Source organism: Ascaphus truei, chromosome 1 (genome assembly GCF_040206685.1).
Source record: "Ascaphus truei isolate aAscTru1 chromosome 1, aAscTru1.hap1, whole genome shotgun sequence".
Classification (NCBI taxonomy): Eukaryota; Metazoa; Chordata; class Amphibia; order Anura; family Ascaphidae; genus Ascaphus; species Ascaphus truei.
This window is the reverse complement of record NC_134483.1, coordinates 350,930,079-350,944,235: the sequence shown is the minus strand read 5'-3', so window position 1 is coordinate 350,944,235 and position 14,157 is coordinate 350,930,079. Positions and strand designations below refer to the sequence as shown.

The 14,157-nt window shown below is 41.6% G+C and overlaps 1 protein-coding gene across 2 annotated transcripts in view; it reads left to right on the top strand.

Annotated features, from left to right (window-relative positions):
- BANK1 (B cell scaffold protein with ankyrin repeats 1) overlaps window positions 1-14,157 on the top strand; it is a 562,852-nt gene that overhangs the window by 29,210 nt on the left and 519,485 nt on the right. For both annotated transcript variants that reach the window (XM_075609123.1, XM_075609132.1), the window contains exon 2: window positions 12,952-13,350. In XM_075609123.1, coding sequence (XP_075465238.1) covers window positions 12,952-13,350 — 399 coding nt within the window. The remainder of the gene's footprint in view (window positions 1-12,951; window positions 13,351-14,157) is intronic.

The following is a 14,157-nucleotide window of genomic DNA, read 5'->3' as shown; positions in this document are numbered from 1 at the left end:
ACAAATTGAATTGTAGAGGGTGTCAAGTTTGCTAAGGTGGGTTTGAGGAGCCGAGCCATATACTATGTCTCCATAGTCAATAATTGGCATTAGCATCTGCTGTGCGATACGCTTTCTGACCAGGCGACTTAGGGAGGATTTGTTCCTGTAAAGTACCTCTAGTTTGGCATAGGTCTTGGTTGTCAGGGTATCAATGTGCATCCCGAATGTTAAGTGGGAGTCAAACCATAAGCCCAGGTATTTAAAACTAGTGACAGGGGTTAGGGTGGTGTTAGCGTTGGTTCTAATCAGGAGCTCAGTCACTGGAAGCTTTACAAATTTAGTCTTGGTCCCAAATACCATTGTTACAGTCTTGTCAGTGTTTAAAAACAGTTTGTTTTGGGAAATCCAGTTTTCGAGTCTCAAAAAGTCAGACTGAAGTATGTGTTGAAGGTCAGAGAGGCTATGACTGTGTGCATATAGGATTTTGTCATCTGCATACATGTGTATTGAGGCTTCCTTACAAGCTGTGGGAAGATCATTAATGAACACTGAGAAGAGTACGGACCCCAGAACAGAGCTTTGCGGGACACACAGGTGATATCCAGGGGGTTGGAGTTAGGGCCTGAGATGGACACATGTTGGGATAGGTAGGACTGAAACCAGTTTAAAGCATGTTTCCCTATTCCAGAGCTCTGGAGTTTGTTAAGCAGGATAGCATGATCGACTGTGTCAAAAGCCTTTGCAAAATCTAGGAATATTGCACCAGTGAGTTGTCCCCGTTCCATTCCACACTGGATTTCATTGCAAACTTTTAGCAGGGTACAGTAGTTCCGGTGGAGTGTTTGGGGCGATAGCAGGGAGGAGTCTCTGGAAGAGAACTCCTGGGTGCATCTTCTTCCTGATTAACTCCAGTCTCAGGCAAGAAGGGTCTTTGAATCAAGGGCATCTTTATTGTCATCATACATGGCAGACTGCCCATCATAGCCGCTGGTACTTAGCCACACATCAGCATAGTTGCACACCTCAAGGAAGTTCCCTCCTGACTCTGTAATAGAGACAGGGATATCTCTGCCACCTCTCCCCTAAGGGAGGGCTACCATCTGTGCCAGAGCCCTGGACACAGTGTGGGGTCAGCTTGTCACTCTGCAAACTACTGACACTTGAGCTGCACAGACTCACAGCTCTTGCATCAGACACTTGACCCAGACATAACACAGCTTTTGCTAACTTTAGGTAGTGATGCGTATTATATAGCTCCAGAAAGACCCACCCCTGTGTCACTTTCACTGGACACAGAGCATGCTGTCACTTCCTTTGCTTCACTCGACACATCACAGGTTTTGAGGGCAAACCTCCATGATGGCTTCTGGCAAACCTGCCCTCTTAACAGGAATTACTGCACAGAATGAGAGACATGTAACCCCAAAATTACACAGGGCTACAATACTGTAGACAGAGCATTTGCTCATCATCTGCCACAGTTTTGGATTTGCCTATTTATTATTGGAATCATGTGAGTCCCCATTTGTGAGACCTTCTTCCAGCACATTTCACTTGATTTAAAAACGTTATTGCACCATGTTGTGTTTTATTATCTTTCATATACTACACTGATACCTGCGCTCCCCTACTTTTTGAGAACAACTTCTACCAAGTGGACGCTACAGTCCGTCCATAAAAGGTTTTTGAGCTGCATTTCTAAATACACTTTTGTGGTCACGAATGTTGTACATTAAGTGTTACTTTATTCACTATTGATTGTGTTTGTCACTGTTATTATATTGCACTTTATTGCACTTATTATTGTGATTAATCACTGGAGCTCCCACCTTCTGTTTTGTCACTTCCCTGAGGATTTGCCTTAGGAGCAGCTGGGAGTCACACCCAGCACCAAATCAAAAGCTCCAAGTATGCAGGGAATCAGGGCTCATATTCTCAGAGGGATTGACTGGAAGTAGCTGGGACTCTCACCCGGCACCAAAAGTCCAAGCTACACAAGCCTGCAAGGGAGCGGCTTCACAAGTCTGCTAGGTAGCAGGGCTTCATTTTCCCAGAGGGACAGCCTGAGAATAACTGGGATTCACTTGGTCAGTGTAAAGAACAGACCTAAAGTACCAGAATGAAGGAATTATTTTGTTTTGCATGTAATGAGCCCGGCCACATGGAGCAGCCATTTTTCTACGTTCTGGAACAGCTTCAGTGAATGCAGCTGGAATGGGAGCAGTTGCAACAACAACAGGAACCATTTCTCCAGCAACTGCAACAGCAGAATAAACGTGTGCTAGGGAAAAATGGGACTTCCCCATGTGGAAAAGAGAGATTAAACAAAAAAGAAGAGAAAGAAGAATAAGAAAATAGGTTCTTAACTGGAAGAGGAAAAGTGTGTGCCCAGTTCTCATGAGGTGTCAGGATTCTGCCAATGTTAAGAAGAAGAGAAAGAAAAAGAAAAACTGCTGTTTTCTTACAGAGAAAGTTGCAGAAATATTTAATGATGATTTCCCGTTAGGCCCATTAGGCCTGGGCGGCAAAATTTGGGAGCGGCATTTTTTTTTCCCACCATATGCTTTTGCCGTGCTCACTGGCCTATCGGACCTAATGGGAAGGCACTTGCCTGTGTCTGCCGCCTCCTTGCTGTGGCCCTCCTGCTCAAATAATGCCATGTGACATCACCAACGTAGCCTCACATGGCGTCTCATTGTAATAGCAACGTGACATCATGATGTCGCGTTTCCATGTCAAGGCACTGCCGTGTGACTTCTCATTGGTGACATCATCTGTGTCATTTGACGCTGGGGTTCCAAAGGATCAGGAGAGAAGCAGCGGCCAACATAGGCAAGTGGAGCGGCCAACATAGGCCGAAGGAGGCGGCCAACATAGGCAAGTGCCTAGTGGTGGCAGATTTTGAAATCCGCCGCTGGTGACAACGGTAAACAAACTTGACTCCCCTATCCAATTAACTTGCAATAACAATACAGAGGGCATTCATTTTCTCAATGTATGTATCAAGAAAACCAGCGGTAATGTTAGCACAAGTCTCTACACCAAACCAACAGACAGAAACACACTTCTGAGAGCATCAAGCTTCCATCCCCCTTCTTTGAAAAGAGGTTTTCCATACTCACTATATCTTAGAGTGGTCAGAATAGCCAGTGACAGTGATGACAGAAAAATTGAATTGAACATGGCCCAAAAATTCATAGAGAGAGGCTGATCTAGAACCTTGATTGAGAAGAGTATGTACCAAGATAGACCATCTCTTCTAAAGTCTAAAATGACTAAACAGACCCTTGATAGACTACCTGTGGCAACAAAGTTTTCCACAATTACTAAGGACTTTATGCTTGCTCTCAAGAAGCACAGGTATATAAAATCAAATTATTGAACTTTAGGCAACACTATTACCAGGAAACCAATGATTGGTTTAAATTACAATAAAACCCTTTTATTCAACAGCCCAGATCCTATTGAGAATTATCAGCAATACTGCTCACAAGGTTTACCAACCTCTTCAAAGAAGGAATACGTTGTGTGCCATGGATGCATAACCTGTCATTGCCCACCCACACTAGGAGAAAAGATACCAGATAAAACATTATCTAATGTTCACATATACAGTACATCTATTATCTATCTCAGTTGGTTATACTCCAATCATCAAGGACCACTAACAGTCCAGGTTTTAAGGCTATCCTCTCATTAGCTCAAATGGCCCAATCATTTTAACTGAATCACCTGTGCTGAAGGTAGGGTATCCTTAAAACCTGTACTATTAGTGGACCTTGAGGACTGGAGTTTATAAGATTATTAAGTGTCCATGCAGCTTTTATCACATTGGGAAGACAAATTGCACATTAGGTGAAAGAATTACCAAGCATATTTCTACTATAAGGAAACCATTTGAAAGACAAGAGTCCTGCCCCTGTTGTAATTTTTTGGGGGGAACTTAGTTATCAACTCTATAATTTTCAATACACGACAATAGATCAAGTCAAATGTCCACACAGAGGTGGAGACACCTACAAACTGTTACTTCAGTGAAAAAACAAATGGATCTATGATCTGGAAATATTTGCACCAAGATGCCCTAATAAGGACTTATCCTATACAGGCAGTCCTCAGTTATCCAACAGAATCCGTTCTGGAAGTAGCGTTGGATAGTGAAACCGTTGTAAAGTGAGTCCCATGTTAATCAGTGTCGGTGAGCGTGGATAACGCATTCAGGTGTTGGATACCGCATTCTGGCGTCGAAAAACGGCCCAAATGGTGGCATTGTAAAGCGTTGGATATGCCTTTCGCTGTAGAGTGAAATGGTGGATAGCGAGGACTTCTTGTTTATGCTTTGTTGAAGTTATAGATAGGTTGACTTCAAGGTGGCATATTACAATTGGGTGCTTGGAATATTGTGCAATATTGTGGTCTTACTTTCCCCTGTTGACTCATAATTGTGCGCCTGCCCTTTCTATTACCTGTCCCAATGATAGACACCCCTTTATAGCTCTTCAAGTGTATCTAATCCTTTACTGAAGAGTTTCTCTAAGAACTTGTTTGGATTTGACAAATACAGTATGGGATAGCGATGCCCAGTCACTGTTCCCATATTGATTACAAATGAGCCCTTTGGGACATTTGATACATTGTAGATTATAACTCTGATCTGCGAGTCAACAATTGTGACAACGCTAATTCCCTGGACCCTAATGGGTTAATTTTGAACACATGCTTTTATCAATGCCTCCTTTGATGCTGATTTACAACAGCTCTTTGACTCTGTGTCTGCTTTAGTTCCCTGCATCTTAATCCTACTCTCATTAAGGAACTTGCCTTCATGCTGAATTCGTTTACATGTCTGACACTGATGCTGAGCACAACAGGAATCCAGTACAGCTTCAGCAAAGATCTGTTATACATTCTTGCACAAAAGTAGTATCTTTTTTTTTCTATTCTCACATGTGTAGCATGAACTCTTTATGATCTATGCCCCAGTTAGCACCCGTGGCAGCTTTACTGGTATTGTGAGAGTGCTCCCTTCTCTTTTATTTTTATTTTTTATCAATGAAGCTGCCAATGACTTCATTAGTACCCAATAACACATGTATATTGTAGTGTGTTCCAATTGAGACATTCTATTGCAAATCACAGGTTTATTTTAATTGTATTTTAAGTGCAAATTATTAATGCTGTTTGCACATCAATTCAATTGAATGCAACCTGTCAAAGGGCTTTGTACACTTATGCTTGGAATTATTTTTTAATTATGTACTGTATGCGTATTATATCTCATATCCTCATTGATAGCCTTGCACAGTGCAGGGAACCACATTTTCATATCAAGCAAAAGGTTGTTGGTATGATAAGCTATTTCATTTCTGGTTCCCATTCAATGCATTGTAAAGGGAAGCATCCCAAACAATATCCATAGAAAAGGGTAAACTTATATTCGATGCTATGATTTATGGTAGATAATTGCATGTAACGATTGCCAGTGGGTAAGTGTATTACAGCATGTTGACCCTTTAGGCATAAGAGTCAGGCCAGTGAGCACAGAAAATATATATGAAAATGTCCAATTCATCTGAATACTCACTTGTATAGGATGTAAGGCGTTTTCCTTGCTCAAAAGTACCTTACAGAATAGCACCAATTAATAAATATGAGTCTGCGGTCCCAGTGTGCACCCGGCGGAGGGGCGGTGCGTGCACAGCGCTTCACCGCGATCTGCGGTCTTGGGAGAGAGGGAGAGATTGCAACGGGAGGGGGCATGGTGGGGGTTTTGCAGGGGTGTTGCCATGACCTCACGCGGCTGGTTCACCCTCATTGGCTGACCCGCCAGTGGGGGCGTGGCCAGGCCCCTGTCACAAGTACAATTTTTTTGTATTTGCAAAAACTTGCAGTAGAGCGTGGCTGCACCTTCCGCGTGAAGGTACCTACTGGGACCGGGCTGATTGGGGGGCGGTGCTTGTATGCACAGCGCACGCTAAGCCATGCGCTGTAGAAAGCACTGGGACCGTGGCCTTAAGCTGCAATGGCGCTGATATGGAGCAATCGCATGGAAAAACCCATTGACGAAAGGAGCTTTTTCATGTAGAAGCTTTGGATTGGCACTATCTCAGTTTACTGAATAAGCCCCTATGCCTGTTACCAAGTCCCATTAAAGATGAGAATCATCCAACTACAACACCAAATGTGTTCAGCATGAGACATATATTGGGGCAGTGTTGCATGCTTTGATGCAGTACGTGAACAATCTCAAGCCAGCATTCAATATAGCCTCAATGTATTTAAGTAAACCTTAGCATTCTGAACCCTCCTTCTAGATTTTTTCCTGTGCATATACTCTCCATGCAGTATGAAAATAAATAAATATGGGCATAATATGTTTGTGTTCTAGGTAGAAAAAATATTGTGCTGTCAGAAAGGAAACATTTGACTCCAAATGCAAAATCCTTCAATATGCAAGTTTACTTTCATACTTAAAAAAAAAAATATATATATATATATATATATATGCAGCCATGCTCTTAAGCAGAAATGCTTTTAAGTAGAAATGATTAAAGTAGTGATGAAGTTTATAAAGGAAGTTCAAAAAGAAGTTGAAAAGTGGACAACACCTACTGCTTCTGATTCCTGCTTTTGATCTACGCTGGAAAGGAGGATACTACACATCTCAGCACTTAACGATTGCTGTGATGCCACCTTTACTTTTTTTTATTTGCTGTGACCTCACTTCTTTTCAAATTATGCACTTCCTTCAACCAGCCTCCTTATATCTTTTACTCTATTCATATATCTTCATCTCTCCTTTCTTCACCACGTCTCAGTTCAAATGAACTTCTTTTTGCCTACCTGCGCACTCTGACAACCCACAGCGATACCCCTGCACTAAAACTCACCCCTACAAATCATCCTCACACATTCTCTTTCTGTCCATGCTTCTCCTCCTTGATTCTGGGGATATCTCTCCCAATCCTGGTCCCTTCCTTATTCCTACATGCTCTCGTCCTCGCCTGCCAATTGCAACCTCTACTCATTCTGGTGTCAACCCCTCCAACCTCATACACATCCCCTGCCACCCTCCCTCCTCTCTCCCTTTCTCCTGTGCCCTTTGGAATGCTCGCTCCCTTTCAAACAAGTTCCTCTCTGTGCATGACTTCTTCCTCTCTCACTCTCTGCTCCTATTTGCTATAACTGAGACCTGGCTAACTCAGTCTGACTCTGCTCTGGAAGCTGCCCTCTCCTATGGTGGCCTTTCCTTCTCCCACACTCCGCGCCCTGATGGCAGGGGTGGAGGTATGGGGCTCCTGCTCTTCTCTCTCTGCCGTTACCGAACCCTTCCTATTCCTCCCTCTCTTGCTTTTCCCTCCTTTGAGGTTCACACAGTCCAGATCTTCTCTCCTCTCCCTGTCCATGTGGCGGTCATCTATCGCCCACCTACTGCTACTCATCCCCCTTCTGCCTTTCTCTCTCCTTTTGAATCCTGGCTTTCTTTCTTTCTCTCCTCAGACTCCCATGTTCTTCTCCTTGGGGACTTCAATTGCCACATTGATTACCCCTCTCTCCCTTGGGCTTCCCGCTTTCTCTCTCTACCCTCTTCTTTTGGCCTCCAACAGTGGACTGAAGCTAGCACCCACAAGGATTGCCACGACCTGGTTTTCACTAAAAACTTCTCTCTCTCCGATTTCTCCATTTCCCCTTTTCCTCTCTGACCATCACCTCATCTCATTTTCTCTCTCTCGCTTCTCTCCATCTTCATCTCCATCTAGCCCTCATTCTTGCAGAAACCTGCGCTCTAATAACCTAACAGCTTTTGATTCCACTTTACGCTCCTCCCTCTCCTCTCTCAGTTCTGTTTCAGACCATGATAACCTGGTCAGGAACTACAACTCTGCCTTATCTTCCTCTCTTGATCTTCATGCCCCGTTTTCTCTCTGCCGTCCTCGCCCTTCTAACGCCAGACCCTGGCTAAACTCCCACGCACGCATGCTGCGTTCCTCCACTCGTTCCTCTGAACGCCTCTGGAGGAAATCTCATACGCTCGCAGACTTCATTCACTACAAATTTATGCTGTCCTGTTTCAACTCTGCCCTTTCTCAGGCTAAACAAACCTACTTTACTTCACTAATCAACACACACAAGTCTAACCCACACCAACTCTTTTCTGTCTTTGACTCTCTACTTAGACCACCCTCGGCTGCCTCCTCTTCTTTATCCATCTCACCTCAGGACTTTGCTGACTTTTTAAAGGAAAAGGTGGAATCCATACATCAGAACATCCCATCTGTTGCCTCCTCCCATCCCACACCACTTCCCAACTCTCCTCCCTTTCTTGACTCTTTTTCCGCTATCTCGGAGGACGATGTATCACTGCTGATCTCCTCTTCTCCCTCTACCACTTGCCCTCTTGATCCCATTCCCTCCCATCTCCTAAAACCTCTTGCTCCTTCTATAATCTCTATGCTCACACAGATTTTTAACTCTTCCCTCTACTCTGGTACCTTTCCATCCTCCTTCAAGCATGCAACCGTTATACCATTACTCAAAAACAGCAAGCTTGACCCTACCTGTCCTTCTAACTATCGACCTGTCTCCCTCCTGCCTTTTGCCTCCAAACTCCTTGAACGTCTTGTATTCTCTCGATTGCTACACCTTCTCAACGCCTATTCTCTTCTAGACCCTCTACAATCTGGCTTCCGCACTGCTCACTCTACTGAAACAGCCCTCACTAAAATAATTGACGACCTCCATGCTGCCAAAGACAGACGTCATTACACTCTGCTCATATTACTCGACCTCTCTGCAGCATTTGACAACGTGGACCACCCTCTTCTCCTTCACATTCTCTATACTCTTGGAATTCGAAACAAAGCTCTATCCTGGATCTCCTCTTACCTCTCCCATCGTACTTTCAGTGTCTCTTTTGCTAACACCTCCTCCTCCTCCTCTATTGATCTCTCTGTGGGGGTACCCCAGGGCTCTGTCCTGGGACCCCTTCTCTTTCTCTTTACACACTATCTCTAGGTGACCTAATCACATATTTTGGGTTTAAATATCACCTCTATGCTGACGACACACAAATTTACCTTTCAACCCCTGACCTTACACCTGCTATACAGACCAAAGTTTCTGAATGCCTCTCTGGAATATCATCCTGGATGGCCATCCGCCGACTGAAACTTAACATGGCAAAAACAGAGCTTATTATACTTCCTCACAAACCTGGCCCTACTACCTCCTTCCAAATTACTGTTGGAAATAGGATCATTCACCCAGTAGCCCAAGCACGCTGCTTAGGGGTCACACTCGATTACTCTCTCTCACATTCTGCTCTCACATTCAAAATGTTTCTAAATCTTGTCGCTTTTTCCTCCGCAAAATCACAAAAATACACCCATTCCTCTGTTACTCGACTGCTAAAACTCTGACTCAGGCCCTTATTCTCTCCCATCTCGATTACTGCCACTTCCTGCTGTCCGGCCTTCCTGCCTCTCACCTGTCTCCCCTACAATCTATCCTAAATGGTGCTGCCAGAATCACACTACTCTTTCCTAAATCTGTCTCCGCGTCTCCCCTCCTGAAATCCCTCTCCTGGCTTCCCATCAAATCCCGCATCTCACACTCAATTCTTCTCCTCACTTTTAAAGCTTTACACTCTTCTGCCTCCTTACATCTCAGCCCTAATTTCTCGGTATGCACCATCCCGACCCTTGCGTTCTGCTCAAGGATGTCTTCTTTCTACCCCCTTTGTATCTAAAGTTCTCTCCCGCCTTAAACCTTTCTCACTTTCTGCCCCGCACCTCTGGAATGCCCTTCCCCTCAATATCCGACTAGCACCCTCTCTATCCACCTTTAAGACCCACCTTAAGACACATTTGCTTAAAGAAGCTGTCTCTATTTGTTCCCCTACCTACCAATTAGATTGTAAGCTCCTCGGAGCAGGGACTCCTCTTCCTTAATGTTACTTTTATGTCTGAAGCACTTATTCCCATGACTTGTTATTTATATTTTTTGTTATTTTTTGTTATTTATATGATTACAACATGTATTACTACTTTAAAACACTATGTACATTTATGGCACTATATAAATAAAGACATACAATACAATATATATATATATATATATACCATACGATACCGGTTGCAACACGACATCAAGGGACAGCACGCAGGTAAGTAAATCATAAATTTTCTATATTTGATAGAAGACACAAAAAACGACGTTTCGGTCCCCCAGTGGGACCTTTCTCAAGGTGGTGCACCACCTTGAGAAAGGTCCCACTGGGGGACCGAAACGTCAGTTTTTGTGTCTTCTATCAAATATAGAAAATTTATGATTTACTTACATGCGTGCTGTCCCTTGACGTCGTGTTGCAACCGGTATCGTATGGTCTGTTATTGCTTTATGGGATAAGCACCAAAACCTATTTACTTGCAAATGGTGTGCCGGCTGTGCATTGAATTATATATATATATATATATATATATATATATATATATATATATATATATATATAAAAAAGAAAAAAAAAACAGGCGCACACCTAGTGCATTAACGTAATAACATGTAACTTATGGAACTTAAAATCAAGCAAATGCCCACTCACGAGTACTGTATAAATAAGCAGGTATGAAATTGGCTCTCATGTGCCAGCAACGCTGTCCAGTTTGAAGCAATAGCGTCCTCCCGTGTCTCTCCTTCGTGTATCCGGATGGGCGGAAGTGAAGTCCTTCCAATTCGGTGTTCAATGTATGGAGTCCCTCCGGGAACCAGCAACTCAAACATTTTGTGCCGGCAACAGTACCACGGGAGAACAGGAACCAGCGTCGGACTTCCAATAGTACCAGAGTTCATAGGCAAGCGACGGCCTCAGTCAGACCATGCCCTACACGTTTCGTCATCATAGATAGTTTTTTAAAGGTTTTTTAATTTATTCATTTTTGAAGAATTTTTATTTAGTGTATTCATACATTTTGAGTTTTTTATTATAATTGTTTATTTTTTATCTTTATTAAATAGCATTGTGTTTAATTAAATAATATATGTACTACCTTATCTCCTTTGAGATCACAGGTTCTTAGTATTGCTATTGGCCATCATCACACCACCCCACTAGACACATTCATGGTAGGTTAATTAGTTCTTCATTATAATAGCCTATGTTCAGGATATATTAGAGGTGCTACTTCCTTGTTTTTTGTTTCTTTTGGTATATATATATATATATATATATATATATATATATATATATATATATATATATATATATATTCAGCTTTCTATTTGATATTAATAAAAAATCTGCAACTATCTTTTTGGTAAACTGATTTAGATTAATGGGTCATAATTGCACCAGATAATTTTCATACATAACTTCTTACATATGTACTTCATACATAACTTCATCAAAGACTCTTGAGTTTGGGCTATTATAAACACAATCCCCTCAGAAAGCCCTATCTTTACATATGAAAACAATAGGCCTCATTCACTAAATCCATGGTAAGAGTTGGACATTTAGTAACTACTGTACCTCCTTTTGATGTGTGGTTAATAACAATTTCTTCTAATGCATGCCCTTGCTAAATCAAAGAGTTGTGAGTCATAAATGATAGCAGGAATAAAGCAGTCCATACAGCATATCATACTGTATATCCCATTATTTTTATGGATGATTTATTACTGAAACTGGAATAAAGGTTTCTTTGCCTTACTTGGAACAGTTGGGTTACTTTAAGTTAATTGGGCACTTAAAGATTGGTCTTAAAGATGACCACTAATTCTGTTATAATGTTTGTTTTGTACCCTTAACACTGGAAAAAGCATAAACTGGTTATTTAAAAATGTGAAAAGAGAAATTGAAAAAAGAACCACCCGCTCACCTTAGGTAGAGAATGATCTGGTTGCACTAGGGTATATCAATGAGAAGGAGAGAGGTACCCCCCAGAAAGATAGGGGGAATAGAAAACCCTAATTGTGTACACTCTCAGATAGAAACTATTTGTAACAGTACGGAACTCAGGGATTATCATAGAACACTAAATGGGCTGTATTGGGGAATATTGGAACTAAATGCCCTGTATAAGATGATGTAGTACTAGTGAAGGGGTTAAAACTTATTTTATTCATCCAAAAAATATATACATTCAAATAGCAGGACAGAAAATTATATTAAAAAGCACTGTAAGGCGTTTTAACAATGGAAGTAGAGTCCACCGCATGTGAATCACCATAGGTGTGACTATTGCCTGTGTCTATATGGTTTGGTCAGTGTTATAAAGACCAATTCTGTATAGGATAATGTCAGGTGAAATATGTGAGAGCTTGTGAGCTGTCAGTATGCTGCTCAGGGTATAATAGGGTCCCTGGTGGGTAAGTGTAGGGTAATAGGGATGATCCCTACAACAAAGGGGTAGTGGTAATGGACTCCCTCCTCCCCCAATGGTGGTATAGCAGTCCTAACCAATATTCCTAAATACACAAGGAACCTGCCCATTTGGCGCAGTTCTCACTATATGTGTGAGTGAGAGCTGCTCTAAGTGGGCAGGTTCCCTGTGTGTTTAGGAATTTTGGTTAGGACTTCTGTACCACCATTTAGGGTTCCGTTACCACTACCCCTTTGTTGTAGTGATCATCCCTATTACCATGTCTTTCTCAGTTTACATGCGATCGCGCCCTGAATTGCAGTGTCTTATTTTAAAGGTGCAGTCCCAAGGAGCTGGCCAGAAAACAACATGAGTTACCCTGCAAAAACAGACAGTGGAAGTTATCTATGTAATACATGTAATAATTGTGTATAGTAAATGGAATGCTTTACTGTATTGAGCTCTTTATGCGTAAATGTATTGACTAACAGGGTTCCCCCCCCCCCCTTTATACAGTATAGTTTGTTAAATTTTCTAAATATGACTGCGATAAAAATAAAAATAAAATCAAGTAACATACTTATGACTGTTTCCTTCTTTTACCTTTTAGAATACGCAAATGAGCTTTTGGTGATTTATGAAGGAAAAGCAGAAGACTGGGCAATATACATGAAAGATTTGCTTGGATCCATTTTAAAAGAAGATGAAATATTACTTTACAACCTGGACATTGCATCAGATGAGATGATGGAGTATCTTATCCTTCCCAACTATCGGTGTAAACTGCTAGTGTTAACAAGTAATCTTCTAGAGAACCTAAATGAAAAACTAAGTATCTATTTAGCTCAGCTTCTGAGCCCTTCACACAGTGTGGTCATCCTGCTTTGTGGTGTGAATACCTTGGATGGATTTTATGAGCTTGTTCCCACAAACAGAGACTCTCAAGTGATTTTTACTGATCAAGACCCCCAAAATTATATCTCAGTCATTTTTGGTGTTATAAATGAAGGTACCTTTATTTTACTTATTATGGCATGCTCATTTATCAGAATTAGAAAGTTTAAAATAAATGTATAATCTGCAGTGGTAGCACTTTTTGTTTGATTGAACATTTTTCATACAGTAGCATACTTTGTGGGAGGTTCACTAAACGCTGGTATGGTGTAGCCGCACCACAGTCCCAGAATAACTGCCATCCAAATCAATACCTGATAATCCAGGATCGCAGTGCGATCAGCCATATCAGAGATCAGTGAATCCTGATGTACGTATTGCAAATTAATTTTTTATTTCTGCCCTGCATTAATGTCTATCTGTAACTACACATTACGTTTAACATATTGCACATAATCTGCAAAAACTGAGACTCCGATCATTGATATTCAATACCTGTATAGTCTATTCAATATTTGTTTCTTTACAACACCAAAAATATGTCAGAGCCTTAATTTTGTACTGCTTTACTCATGCTCAGTTCTCATCATGCTTAGTATTATATCCATTCACCAATTGTTTACAAAGTGGGGTATACACATAAATAAAAGGCATACTGTATTTACACTCTTCCAAGTTTGAATAATCTTAAAGTGTTTATCCGAGATCCAGCAGCTTCAAGATCCTGAGCAGCTTGAATTTACTGGATGACTGAGGTAGAAGATCAGGCAGAACTTTAGATGTAGCTAACCTGGATTTTAGTAAAGTCTTTTTGACACTGTTTCAAACAGAAGACTAAAACTGAAAAACAAGTTAGAATTCCTGGAAGTAGTTTTTTAAGGTGCTTGAATGGATAAAACATTGGTTGAGGGATAGTTGACTA